Source organism: Gymnoscopelus braueri, assembly GCF_963280865.1.
Source record: "Gymnoscopelus braueri genome assembly, chromosome: 17".
Taxonomy (NCBI): Eukaryota; Metazoa; Chordata; class Actinopteri; order Myctophiformes; family Myctophidae; genus Gymnoscopelus; species Gymnoscopelus braueri.
Genome location: NC_137617.1, coordinates 29,843,533 through 29,856,485, shown reverse-complemented (window position 1 = coordinate 29,856,485; position 12,953 = coordinate 29,843,533). Strand labels below are relative to the sequence as shown.

The window sequence follows — 12,953 nt, the reverse complement described above, 5'->3', positions numbered from 1 at the left end:
CACACACCTGCTGTATGGAAGATGCGCTTGTCAAGGCCTCGTGCAACCTTGATCCTGGACGAAGTCGATTTCCCTTTGTTCAAGCTTGTGCGCTATCTTGCACGTACTCATGCTTGATGCTTGTGTATCGCAGTGGTGGAAAAAGTACTCAAATTCTTTACTTAAGTAAAAGTACCAATACTGCAATATAAAAATACTCTGTTACAAGTAAAAGTCCAGAATAAAAAAAATACTTGAGTAAAAGTACAAAAGTATTGGCATCAAAATGTACTTAAAGTACCAAAAGTAAAAGTACTAAATATTTGAAAATAGCAGATCTACAAGATCGGCTATTTTCAAATAGCCTATGTATAAAATAGGGCTAAAGTGGTTAATGTATGTTTTATTATATCATAGTTTATATCTGAAAAGTAACTAGTAACTAAAGATTTCAAGTAAATGTAGTGGAGTAAAAGTACAATATTTGCCTCTGAGATGTAGTGGAGTAGAAGTAAAAGTATTGGAAATTGGAAATACTCAAGTAAAGTACAAATACCTCAAAATTGTACTTAAGTACAGTACTTAAGTAAATGTACTTAGTTACTTTCCACCACTGTATGTTGCATGCACTATTTGTGCCTCCGTATGCATGTGTGCGTCTCTTTGTGTGTTTGCTTGATTGTGTTTCTGCACACCTGCAGGTGGTGGGCGTGGACACTGATCAAAGGGCTGACTCCAGAGGAGACCCTGCAGGTGAGGGCCAAGGTTGCCACCCTAGAGGCCCTGAAGGGCCAAAGGGCGGACATGGGCCTGCAGGGGGCCTGGGAGGGGAACTACCTGGTGAGTTTCAAGTAGAGAGTGGTGTTTGGTACACAGTATTATAGGCATGTCTGTATATACAATACAGAGAACAAAGAGAAACACACACTGCAGAGGCAAAGACAAATAAATCAGTGCGAGGGAAATGCTGGCCTCCAGTTTGAGGGTTGATAAGCTGGCACACTCCGTCTCTGTCAATAACTATCCGGTGCGGTGTTTTCCCCAAGTTCCACACAAACGCTAACAAAATCTCACGTTAGTGCAGATTCACAAACGTTGTGAGCCAAATGCCATGAATTGGTGTTCTAGCAATATTCTGCTGAGAATGTGCACATTTAGCTAATGACAATCCATATCTAACCGGCAAACAAATATTACAAGATTACTTTGGAAAACCATGTTGACTGGATCGAGTGCACGGGCACAATTGGCGATATAAAATGCTAAATAAACCTAGTTTTCATGTGGTGGGTTGTCCCTTTTCATTAGGCCCACTTTTTTTAGTCTGTTAGAATCACAGCGAGCTCATCGGTTGTGCTGCTGATAAACATTACCGCCCTCTAACTAGAGGCCAGAGTATGTTTGTGGGTGTATTGCATGTGCACATGCGTTTACTTTATTATGTGCAAGTCTGTGCGTCCATGCAATTCTGTCTTTGTGTGCACACTCAAGCCTGAGTTACTGTATACTTAGTTATGCACGGTTGTCATCTGCAAACTCACAACCCGCCACAACGCACTGTGAGCTTGTAGATCTGCTGTTTTTTGGCACGTAACACCCACTCACAACCAAGCATACAGTATATCAGGCATTATGTCTGCACTGTGCTCAGTGTGTCATCGTCTTTACTGTAACTGTTACACTATGGAAGCATGTGCGGCAACGTGAGCCCTGGTGAACCAACCTGCCTCTGGCTGAATACCAGCATCGTCTATCAAATGAGTGCTGTACTCACAGCTTTTCCTTTTTCCTGTTGAGTCAGAAGCGAGACAGCCCTGAAACAGCCTCTTCGTTCACGCTGGTCTCAGGTGAACTGCAACGGAAGGACAAGTTCATGAGAGTCCTATTCTCCTGCAACGTGCGCAAGGTACGAGGCTGTTACACTTATGTTACCCCATCTGCTGAGAGTGCTCCATATTAGTGGAGGTGAATGGGAATGTAGCCCACACACACACACACACACACACACACACACACACACACACACACACACACACACACACACACACACACACACACACACACACACACCTTCCCAGGTGTCAGCCACCTGCGCGCGGGCGGGCGTGTGTGTGTGTGTGTGTGTGTGTATTTGTGAGTGTGTGCGTGCATTTGTGAGTGTGTGTGCGTCCAGCAGGGTGACTGATGAAGGGCTTTGTTTTCCGCAGATCAACCGTTTCCACAAGGCCGAGGACCGCACCGTTCTGATCACTGACCGCCACCTGTACAAGATGGACCCCCTCAAGCAGTACAGGCCCATGAAGAGCATCCCTCTCTACAACGTATGCCACTGCCCGTCATAATGTACACTCCTCTACCATTAATACCCACTGCTATGTACATGTACACACACACACACACACACACACACACACACACACACACACACACACACACACACACACACACACACACACACTCTGAGTGAAAATGTTAATGTTATTTCTTAGTTATACCAACCTTTCTTATTTTTTTTTAGGTGTGTATGAGTGTTTACAAAAGATTGCCATTTCCATTTGACCATGAGCACACTAGTCAACGTGCCCACCAAAAGCCAGGTTGTCAATGGTGATTCTATCCGGACATCTGTTCTGTTTAAGTGCAGCTTTGCCATTGAACTCTGCACTGGTTTGTGCAGCACACTGCACACATATTAAGTTGCTATCGATATCTAAAGTTTTTTTTTTTTAAGGGAGAGCTAGATGCTATCTTGTAAAAGAAGCTGATCTTTTCTCATACTGATGAGTGTGGTTCTGAAACATTTTCATGTCAAGGACAGCTAAAATTACATGGATTTGACTGCAAAAAGATTTTGTGCCAGTGACCCCTATAAGAGAACATTTGTCAAAATCTTTTGAAAATAGCATCTGCACGCTCACAACATGTCACATCGCAAGCTGTTGTGAGCTTGTATATCGGCTATTGTCGAAGAGCCGAATAATTAACTCATTCACTGCCACTGACGTTAAAAAAATATTTTTTTCCAATTACCAAATCTGCCACTGACGTAAAAAACGTAATTTTGCAAAATATTGTTTTTAAAAGAGATCTCAACGTCCTTCATCTCTCGCAGTGACACATTTCATTGTAGCACACCCGGATACGGAAATACGTCAAATCGGAGATTTTCGGTTCCGTCCGCTTCTTGTTTAGGTCCCCCTCTAAAACGGTCTTTTCTCTGCTTCGCTTTTCTCCCCCGTGTACAAGTAACGCTGTTTAGAAACGCTTTTTAGAAACTGCTACTACTTCAACATGGAATGTCGCCGATTGAAAATGTCTTCTCTGGACCACTCACACAACTACCCTGTGTGTCCACAAACAGTTGAACACGCGATCATAAGGGATTTAGCGAGGTCCGTGGCGAGGTGAAAAAGTAAGTGAGTTTTCCGTTCACATAGCGAAACATGGTGTTTTTACGCTGGGCTGGAGGAGAAGGAACTCCGCCCCGATCGGAATGTTTGTTGTCTGAGCGACGTGCACGGGTCGCCTGTGTGTTTAGAAACGACTGGACTTGCGATCATAATAAAAAAAAAAAAAAGTGAATTTTTTAAAGTTATAAAAAACACTAAATCGCTGGCAGTGGGCAAACACAGCCAGAAATAAGTCTGGCAGGGAATGAGTTAAATTAAATGGGGCTTAATTGTTTAAACTGTTCCTCATTTTGCTGGGGACCCCCCAAGGACCCCCGGGGGTCCCCGGACCCCACTTTGAGAACCAATTTATTACTGATACATTATGTATAACAGCGATCCATGTCTTTGGCCTCAGAGATTTGATAGGACACATCCATGATATTAATTCAATGATTGGTCCCTATTGTCAATTTTTAATCTGCAAAAATCTATCATTGCTTAAAGGAGGTCTACGGAGCAAGACTTTTCCAAGCTTATTTCATTCATCAAATCTTTTGTCTGCAGATAGATCTCGGAAGATGTTGTAGCTTACTGGTAGATTTTCTATGCTAATTGAATGTGTCGAAGCACTTGGAACAATGATTTATGGACTTTGCAGTAATACTGTATGAATGACCAAATTGCTTTCTGAAATTATCGTTGTAGACCAAGAATTGATTACTGTTTTACCGAGCATCTCTGTGATCCTGTGGCAACATGTACAGTAGACATGCCAAATTGTCTCCTGGCTCTACAATTGGCTGATTTTCATATTCACACGCTGATAGGCCCATTAAGGCGGCCACACATACACAGCACATGAGGTTGTTTCCATGGCAAAAGCATTCTGTGGATTTGGTCTTTTTGTGTGTGTGTGTGGCGCACATGCGTGTTTGTACAGCAGAAGGATTTGGAGAGGCAGGGGCTGGAATTTCAAAAGGGCACCTATTGGACTTTACGAACAATTACCATACTTTTAGGCCCAAAAACCCGAAACAGTATCATAACGTGCTTAATGTCCTCAAAGTCACGCACTCAACAAGCTTTGAACTGAGCAGATTGGACCTTCCGTTCCAGAGATAATGGCCAAAACAACTTGAAAACGGCCACTTTCGCCGGTTTTCGATTGCCATTTTCGATTGAAATTTTGGTCATTGTCGCCCGTTTGTCTTTAATAAAACAGGCTAGGAAGGTCGTACGGCGACAAACTAGATACCTGAGGAAAGTTCACTTTGAGCTGCATCCAACACATCCACTGCTATTTCCGTCAGCTTTACCGATAGGCCGCAAGGGGCAGTTGAAATTAATTCTTGGGTTTAAAAAAAAAAAAAAAAAAACAGTCTGGAGAGGGCACTTTTTTACCGACGGGTAAAAGGGCAGGGGCTGAAGCCCCCTTTCATGTCTATGTGTGCACGTGCATGTTGTACAGTATGCGCAATCGGGCATGCTTGTGTGTGGAAGAGACAGGGAAACAGGGTGTGGATGTATTTATGTTTATGAGATGCGTGTGCCTTCGCGTTGACGTTGCAATTTCAGCACATCCATTTCCACAAGCAACCCCGGCCTGTTCCTCAGAAACTCATCTTTTATGTAACATACAGTACACACCCACACAGCCAAACCTTCTCCTTCTTCATTAAAGCGATGTCTCAGTCAACGTATTCAACAGGGAATGTTTCAAGCTTTTGGAGGAGGGTGATTTACATTTGGTTGCTTTCCTGTTTCCCTGTATTACCCTTTGGTGGTTGATAAGCTCTCCCACTGAGATAGTGAGATTACAGATTTTTTATTTCCAATATATTTATTTTTCTAACACAGACCTAGCCAAGAATCACCGCTGTGACAAACAATAGTTGCTGCACTGACTATTGATCCCATTTTGCCAGCTTTAAGCAGCCCTGGGGTGAAGGAGACAGGGGGGCAGTCTTCTACGGGTGTACCACTGACCTTGGGGGTGAGACAGGGAGGTGAGAGGAGGTGGAGAAGGTGTCATACATTAATCCATTGAGACCGGGAAAGCATCTGTGTCATTTTAAGATGTCTTTGGCTATTCAAAGATAGCAGATATACAAACCGTGTATGCCGTGCTTTGAGCTTGTAGATCTGCAAAAAAGAAATAATAATCACACCCAGTGTGAAGTGGGCGGTGTGGTCATCACAGTGGTCATCATAGTGATGGAAGCTCACTTCCAAAAAAAAATCATTTTTGGAAGTGCATAATCCTATTTATAGGTTATTAATGTCATCATGTGTCTCGCTAGCCAATCACAGTGCTGAATAGAGTCAGCCAATAGAGTCAGCCAATCACAGTACAGGAAAGTGGGCCAAGTGGGCCAATCACAGTGCAGGAAACTAATACTAATGAGGTGTCCCAACCCCACTTATAGGGCGGCTACACCGCCCAAAAATGTGATTTTTTTTTGCAATTCTTTGAATATATATATATATCTAGAACTTTTCAATGTCAAGGACCCCAAAATTATATGTATTTGGCCGCGGACCCCCAGCTCAAAATATGTTGTTCCAGGGACCCCCAGAAGCACAGATCGGAGTTAAAAATGTTTAAAACATATATATATATATAGCACCTGACGAAGCCGTGAGCTTCGTCAGGTGCTATACAAAAGTATTGTACTTTTGTATAGCACCTGACGAAGCTCACGGCGAAACGCGTCGTTCTAATAAAATACTTAATGCAGTAGTAAGTTGTCCATCTTTGTTCCCTGGAGTGTGCAGTCCCTTCCTTGAAGGTTCATCTCTTTTTTACATTTTATATACCTGCTGACTAGACTTGCACCTCCAACGGGGTTTTTTGGATGTGCAGGAGTCCCCTTTTTTGTTCTATATATATATATATGTTTTAAACATTTTTAACTCCGATCTGTGCTTCTGGGGGTCCCTGGAACAACATATTTTGAGCTGGGGGTCCGCGGCCAAATACATATAATTTTGGGGTCCTTGACATTGAAAAGTTGGAGCACCACTGATATAGCAACATACTGTTAGGATTTAGAAAACATTTTTAGATATGTATTTGGCCGCAGACCCCCATCTCAAAATATTTTGTTCAAGGGACCCCTCCAGAAGAAAAGATTTGAGTTACAAATGTTTGCTTAAAAAATAAATAAAAAAAAAATCTAAAATAGCAGATATACAAGCTTGTAAATCTGCTATTTTCTAATAGCCAAAGAAATCTAAAACGTTCCCAGATTGAATATACAGTAGGTTAAAGGGATAGTTCACCCCAAAAAAATATTTTTTCTATCGATTAGTCATTTTGGGGGTGAACTATCCCTTTAAGCAGCCCTGGAGTGAAGGAGACAGGGGGGCAGTCTTCTACGGGTGTACCACTGACCTTGGGGGTGAGACAGGGAGGTGAGAGGAGGAAGGAGAAGGTGTCGTACATTAATCTCCGGGGCGGATACGACCACCGCGCGGTCTGATGAAATGAGTGAGATATGAGCCCCGCCGGGCAGTGTGACAACTGTGACACGGACACCCCCAATGTTCAGGCTGACAGTGACTGACCGGAAAACTGGAGAGTGCTCCAGAGATGGACGAGCACAGCCCCCTATCACTGTGTGTGTGTGTGTGTGTGTGTGTGTGTGTGTGTGTGTGTGTGTGTGTGTGTGTGTGTGTGTGTGTGTGTGTGTGTGTGTGTGTGTGTGTGTGTGTGTGTGTGTGTGTGTGTGTGTGTGTGTGTGTGTGTGTGTGTGTGTGTGTGTGTGTGTGTGTGTGTGTGTGTGGAATGGAGAGTAGGGAGGGGGGATTAACCATTTCAATTCAGGAACGCAACAAAAAATGTCTTCAGTATTCTGAAAAACGTATGATGCTACAGTATATCAGTGGTGGTCAAACCTTTTCATGTCAAAGACCCCCAAAATTATATGTATTTGGCCGCAGACCCCCCATCTCAAAATATTTTGTTCCAGGGACCCCCAGAAGCAAAGATTTGAGTTACAAATGTTCGCTTTCAAAAATGTATATATTGAAAAATTTTCACATATTTTCAAGATTCTTCAAAACTAGCAGATCTACAAGCTCATAGCGCTATGAGCTTTTATATCTTTTTTGATTAGCCAAAGAAATCTAAAATGACACAGTTGCGTTTCCCGTCTTAATGGCTTAACTGAAGGAGATTTTACTTACTGTTTGTTCAGTCAAAGGCACAAGCAAACACGTGCAAAAAGAAACGAGAGCACGAGGGTCCTGCTGAAAGCATGGACATATACAGTACACACAACCAGACACCATGTGATGGAGAGGTAGTCTCGTGCAGAAGGCGTGCAGGGAGGCATAAGCTCTGTGGACCAGTGGTTCTCAAACTGTTTCACGTCAAGGACCCCCAAAATGATATGTATTTGGCTGCGGACCCCCATCTCAAAAAAAAGATTTTGTAGCTTGCAGATTTGCTATTTTTGAATAGCCAAAGCATAAAATATGGTTAAAGTGGTTAAAATGATTGCGACCCCCAAGGACCCCTGGGGGGTCCCCGGATCCCACTTTGAGAACCAATGCTGTAGGCAGGCTTGCATGCCTAGAACACTACTCCAGATGGACGCAATGAGGTAGCATCGTACAGTACAATACACCATGCATTTCAGCCACAGCTGTTCAGGCTGAACCCACTTAAAACTACCGTTTCAGGTAAAGAGAGTTCACACACCTTTTTCGAGCCATTTCCGATCACTGGAGTTTTTTTTTTCTTTTTCGTTTTGTTAAACACCAACAAGGAATACTATTCAAAAAAATAGAATCATGTTTAGTTTACAAGTCCCCCCCCCATAATGAATTCTGATGGTACTGCCCAGTTTACCTATATTTATTTTAGCAATACATCAGCCATTACAGCTAATGTACCTCGCCCATAACATTAGACCTTATTACAGCATAAAATGGCAAGTGGCCAGGGGGGGGGGGGGCGGGGCAAATTGGTCAAGGTGAAAAGAGGAGTGGGAAGATGTGGTGGAGATGTAGAGCATTGGTTCTCAAAGTGGGGTCCGGGGGCCCCCAGGGGTCCTTGGGGGGGGGGTACCAGGGGGTCCCCAGGGGTCCTTGGGGGGGGGGGTACCAGGGGGTCCCCGGCAAAATTAGTTAATATAGAGTCACAATAATTTGAACCACTTTAACCAAATTTTATACTTTGGCTATTCAAAAATAGCAGATCTACAAGCTCACACCGTGGCACCGAGCCGCACTATTTTGCTTGTAGATCTGCTATTTTTGAAAAATCCCTGGCGCAAAATATATTTTTGAGATGGGGGTCCGCAGCCAAATACATATCATTTTGGGGGTCCTTGACATGAAAAGGTTTGAGAACCACTGACGTAGAGGAGTGGGAAGGAGGGAGGGGGGGCTAAGGGAAGGAGGAAATGTGGTGGAGACGTAGCCTGGGGACTGAGGAGGCGTGAAGCGATCGATGAGCAGCGGGTCAAGCGAAGGTGAAGAGCAGTTAGCTGGTCGTTGATTAGCGGCGATAAGCTATAGCTAACCCTCTGGCTGCACTACCCACCCCACACCACCCGCTGTGTGTATACTGCTGCGTTAGGGGAACAAAAGGGTGACGAAGGCATCCTGATGGATGTGCTCCATACCTCCACAGCACCCGGTGTGGAGCGGAGGGGCTGTCGAATCGGGGGATTTATATGGCAATTAACGCCTGTGCTGCGAAAACGCAGGGAACGTTTTGCTGTTCCACGCCCTTGTGAAAGTAAAAAGTGTGCCGCTAAAGAAAAGGGGAGGGGAAGACAGCCGTTCCCCATCACCGTCTTTTCTCCCTGATCGCCTCTCAAGGTTTCTCTTGTCCTCTTTTCACATTTCATTTTCCATCCTCCTTTCCCTCTGACATGTTCTATTCCTGCTACCTCCACCCATCCCCACCTCCCTTCTCCCTTCTCCCGCTCTCTTTCTCTCTCTCTCGCTTCCTCTTCTCTGGTTCCGCCGTTGTCATGCCAACTTCCCTGGAGACTGCGTTGTCATGGATACAGAGCGGGGCAGGGCAGATCAGCTGATGTCTGGTGGCGTTCAGGCATGTGTGTGGATAGCCCTCCTCCTACATAGTATGTGTGGGCTTCCTCCCTCTGCCTGCCTAGTGGGGCTTATCTGTCATCCCCCTCTAGTTACCCTTCTCACCACACTTTCTTTTCCATCTCTCCATCCATCCATCTCTCCTTCTATCCAGCCATCCATTGGAGTAGTGTCCTAGGCAGCCGTACCAACATTTTGCTACTTGATACCGGTACCTGTATGAGTGATAGACTATATATCCATCCATTCTCCTCCGTTTTGTGCGTCCTCTGTCCTCCTGACATGTTGATCCCTCGAGCGCACAGTACGTCCTCATCGCCCCTTTTTTCTCCTTTTACTTTCATTTCACCTATATCCATCCTGTCCTTTCTCACTCACTCACACAGTAAAATCCAGAGTGTTCATTTAACTCTGAGAAAGTCCAAATGGACCTGCCGGGGTTAGAATCAAACGGTGTATAATAGTTGTGACATATAATTATAGCTGACTAACTAATGAAAGCCAACCTTTTCCTCAACAAACATCCATACCAGGCTCACTGGTGCCCTCACAGCCAGAGAGGTCACACAGCTTGGCTCATTATATTAGATCCATTTAGTCACCCTCCTCTCTCTCCTCTCTCTTCTCTTCTCATTTCCATTTCCATCCTTCCCTTCATCTCTGCAAGGCATCGCTGTGCTGCCGTTATGTAACCGTCCTGTGGCTTCCTAAAGCAATGCTTCCCAAACATTTTCATGTCAATGATCTCCAAACTGATATGTATTTGGCCGTTGACCCCCGTTTGAAGAGATTTTGGGGCCAGAGAACATGACAGAAAATTGGTCAAGATTTGTCACAATTTTTCCAAAATGGCAGATGTACCGCCTCACAACGCGACGTCCTTTTGTTGCTGGGGACCCCCTGGAACCCCCTAATCGGACCCCACTTAGAGAACTACTGCCCTAAAGAATAGCATGAGAGGAATGTCCAATCCAATCCCTATCCCCCTGACGATGGAGATGACCGGACTGGAAACGCTCTCGTCAACCATGCCGACTGTTACTGCTACACGTTAGCATGTAGCATCTGTATCACTCATTCACTGTGTGACAGATCCGCTGCCGCACGGCTGACGTGACATTTACAGAAACAAATGATCGTCCCCAAAAAAAAGGGGGGATAAGGAAAATAATCTATCATTACGCGAGTCATTAGAACAACGACTCTCATTCCAATCAATTAGTCCTTTAATATAAATGTCAATGTAACCCAGCTCTGTGTAATTAACTGTGGGTGGTTGGCAGGGGGGGGGGAAGGCATGGCCTCGGGCTGTAATTTAGCCCCGATTCTGGGACACTCGTCACAGAAAGGGGGAGAGCAAGTTGTGGCCGTCGTTTCGCAGGTAAATTAGCTCGCCGTGGTAGCCCCGGGTAGAGGCCTGTCTTTCTGGGTTTTGTTCTGACGGAGATGGAGGGAGGATTTGTCTCAGTGTGGCATTCTGCTGAGTGGGTATTAATGTAGCCGACTGCCTGCCCTCTGGCTGCTGTGCTCACACAATGCACTCCACAGGCTCCGTGGACCTGAGCTTACTACAGAGACAGATTAAGGGATAAATAAATGGAGAGATGGGCAGAGAAACCTTGAGGGATGGAGGGATAAGGCAGACTAAGAGAAAGAGATTGAAGCGCTAGGAAAACTATTAGGCCTATTGAACTCCTTAGCTGTGTTTACTGGTGCATGCTATCGGTAGCTTGCCCTGTAAGACGGAACAATTCAAGCGCAACACTGGGAATCCTCTGACATGCTGATCTCCTCTGGGTGTTTGTGGGATGAGGCAGTCTTGATTAAACACCTTGTCTGCATCCTATGGGATCCTGATCAATAGCTCTTCAGTCACATTCATTGGACCTCAAGGGTCAGAGGGGAGGGGTGGGGGGGTCCAGATACATCAATAATACATACACTCTTTTTTTGCATGACTGTATCTGATCATTACTCTTTTCAAGCTCAACATCCTGTAGGTTCCTTTCCAATTGCACTTGGTACAGATTTTGTGTCTGTCTTTTGCTCGTAAAGTAGCTTACAGTAGCACTAGCTCTACCATTCGCCATGCTCTAGTGGTTGAGCTACACAGACCCATTGCCCTGCATTAGATTATTGGTCCTATTATTAGCAGTGCCTTCATTGGGGTTTTGCCTTCCCAGAGATGTGAGAGAGATCTGCTGAACGTACCATGTCCCCAATTCCCCCGTTGCCTTCTCTTTACTTCTTGTTAAATGAGGGATAATAAATTACAGTTTGCACTCTACAGTACACGAGTACCTCTGTGAATTAATGTCCTTTGGGCTGCGCTGAGTTCCTATGCATGTACTGTATGGTTGGATGGGTGTTTGCTAATATGTTATCATTGAGAAATGGTATTGTACTGTATACATGCCTTTGTATCAGCATCTACAGCAGTGGTTCCCAAACTTTTTAGCTCAAGACCCAAAAGAGAAATCAGCATACAATGTCAAGTGACCAGGGGGGCCGAATTGGTCAAGGTTCAAAAAGGAGTGGGAAGGAGGAAAAGTGGTGGAGACGTAGCCCAGGGACTGGGTAGGTGTGACCCAAACGGGACTCAAACTAGTGAAAATAGTAGATCTACAAGCTCACAACGTGTGGCTTCGTGCCGCTTTGCGAGCTCTGCTATTTTCAGTACTTCTTTTTTTAATTTTTAATTTAGGGAATTTCCTTGATTATTTTTATTTTATTGTGTGTTGATGTTCATCAATGGCCCATGGATGCTTACCTGTGTGTGTGTGTGTGTGTGTGTGTGTGCGCCCTTCTCCCTCTTGTCTCCCTCTTCCCCAGGTGACAGGGTTGAGCGTGTCCACAGGGAAGGACCAGCTGGTGGTGTTCCACACCAAGGACAACAGGGACCTGGTGGTGTGTCTGCAGGGCATGGTGCCCGCCACCGACAACCGCATCGGGGAGCTGGTCGGCACCCTGCTCAGCCACTTCAAGAGGTAAGGACCACCATACCTCTGGTCTGACATGTTCAACCGGTTGATGACGACTCACTGTGACATTACAGCGGACCATTTTCCAAAGCATACCGTGGGTTGTTTTGTTTTTAGAGGAAACCTCTGGACTCAACTTTCAGAGGCAAGGCGAGTTTATTTCTATTGCACATTTCAACAAGGCAATTCAATGTGCTTTACATAAAACATTAAGCAAAATAAACACATTATAAAAGGACATTTGAATTCAGTTAAAACAGGAAACACCTGTCTCCTTAATATGAAACACCTATCAAGACACAGAGCTAAATAAACACAATATAATTGGACATTTGAATACAACAAAAAAGAAGAAAAGGTTAACAGAAAGATAGAGTAAAATTACAGAGCAGAAGAACGATTAAACAGAAATCTTTTTAGCAGTGATTTAAAAGAACTGAGATTTGTAGCAGACCTACTGGGAGTTTGTTCCAGATATGTGGTACATAAAAACAGAACACTGCTTCTCCACGAAACTTACTTGCGATAGGTAATT

At 44.6% G+C, this 12,953-nt stretch overlaps 1 protein-coding gene across 1 annotated transcript in view; it reads left to right on the top strand.

The window, feature by feature from the left end:
• myo1d (myosin 1D) overlaps positions 1-12,953 on the top strand; it is a 147,138-nt gene that overhangs the window by 88,903 nt on the left and 45,282 nt on the right. Inside the window, exons 18-21 of the mRNA XM_080455315.1 lie at positions 681-819; positions 1,781-1,885; positions 2,187-2,300; positions 12,270-12,424. Of these exons, the coding sequence (XP_080311441.1) occupies positions 681-819; positions 1,781-1,885; positions 2,187-2,300; positions 12,270-12,424 (513 nt within the window). The remainder of the gene's footprint in view (positions 1-680; positions 820-1,780; positions 1,886-2,186; positions 2,301-12,269; positions 12,425-12,953) is intronic.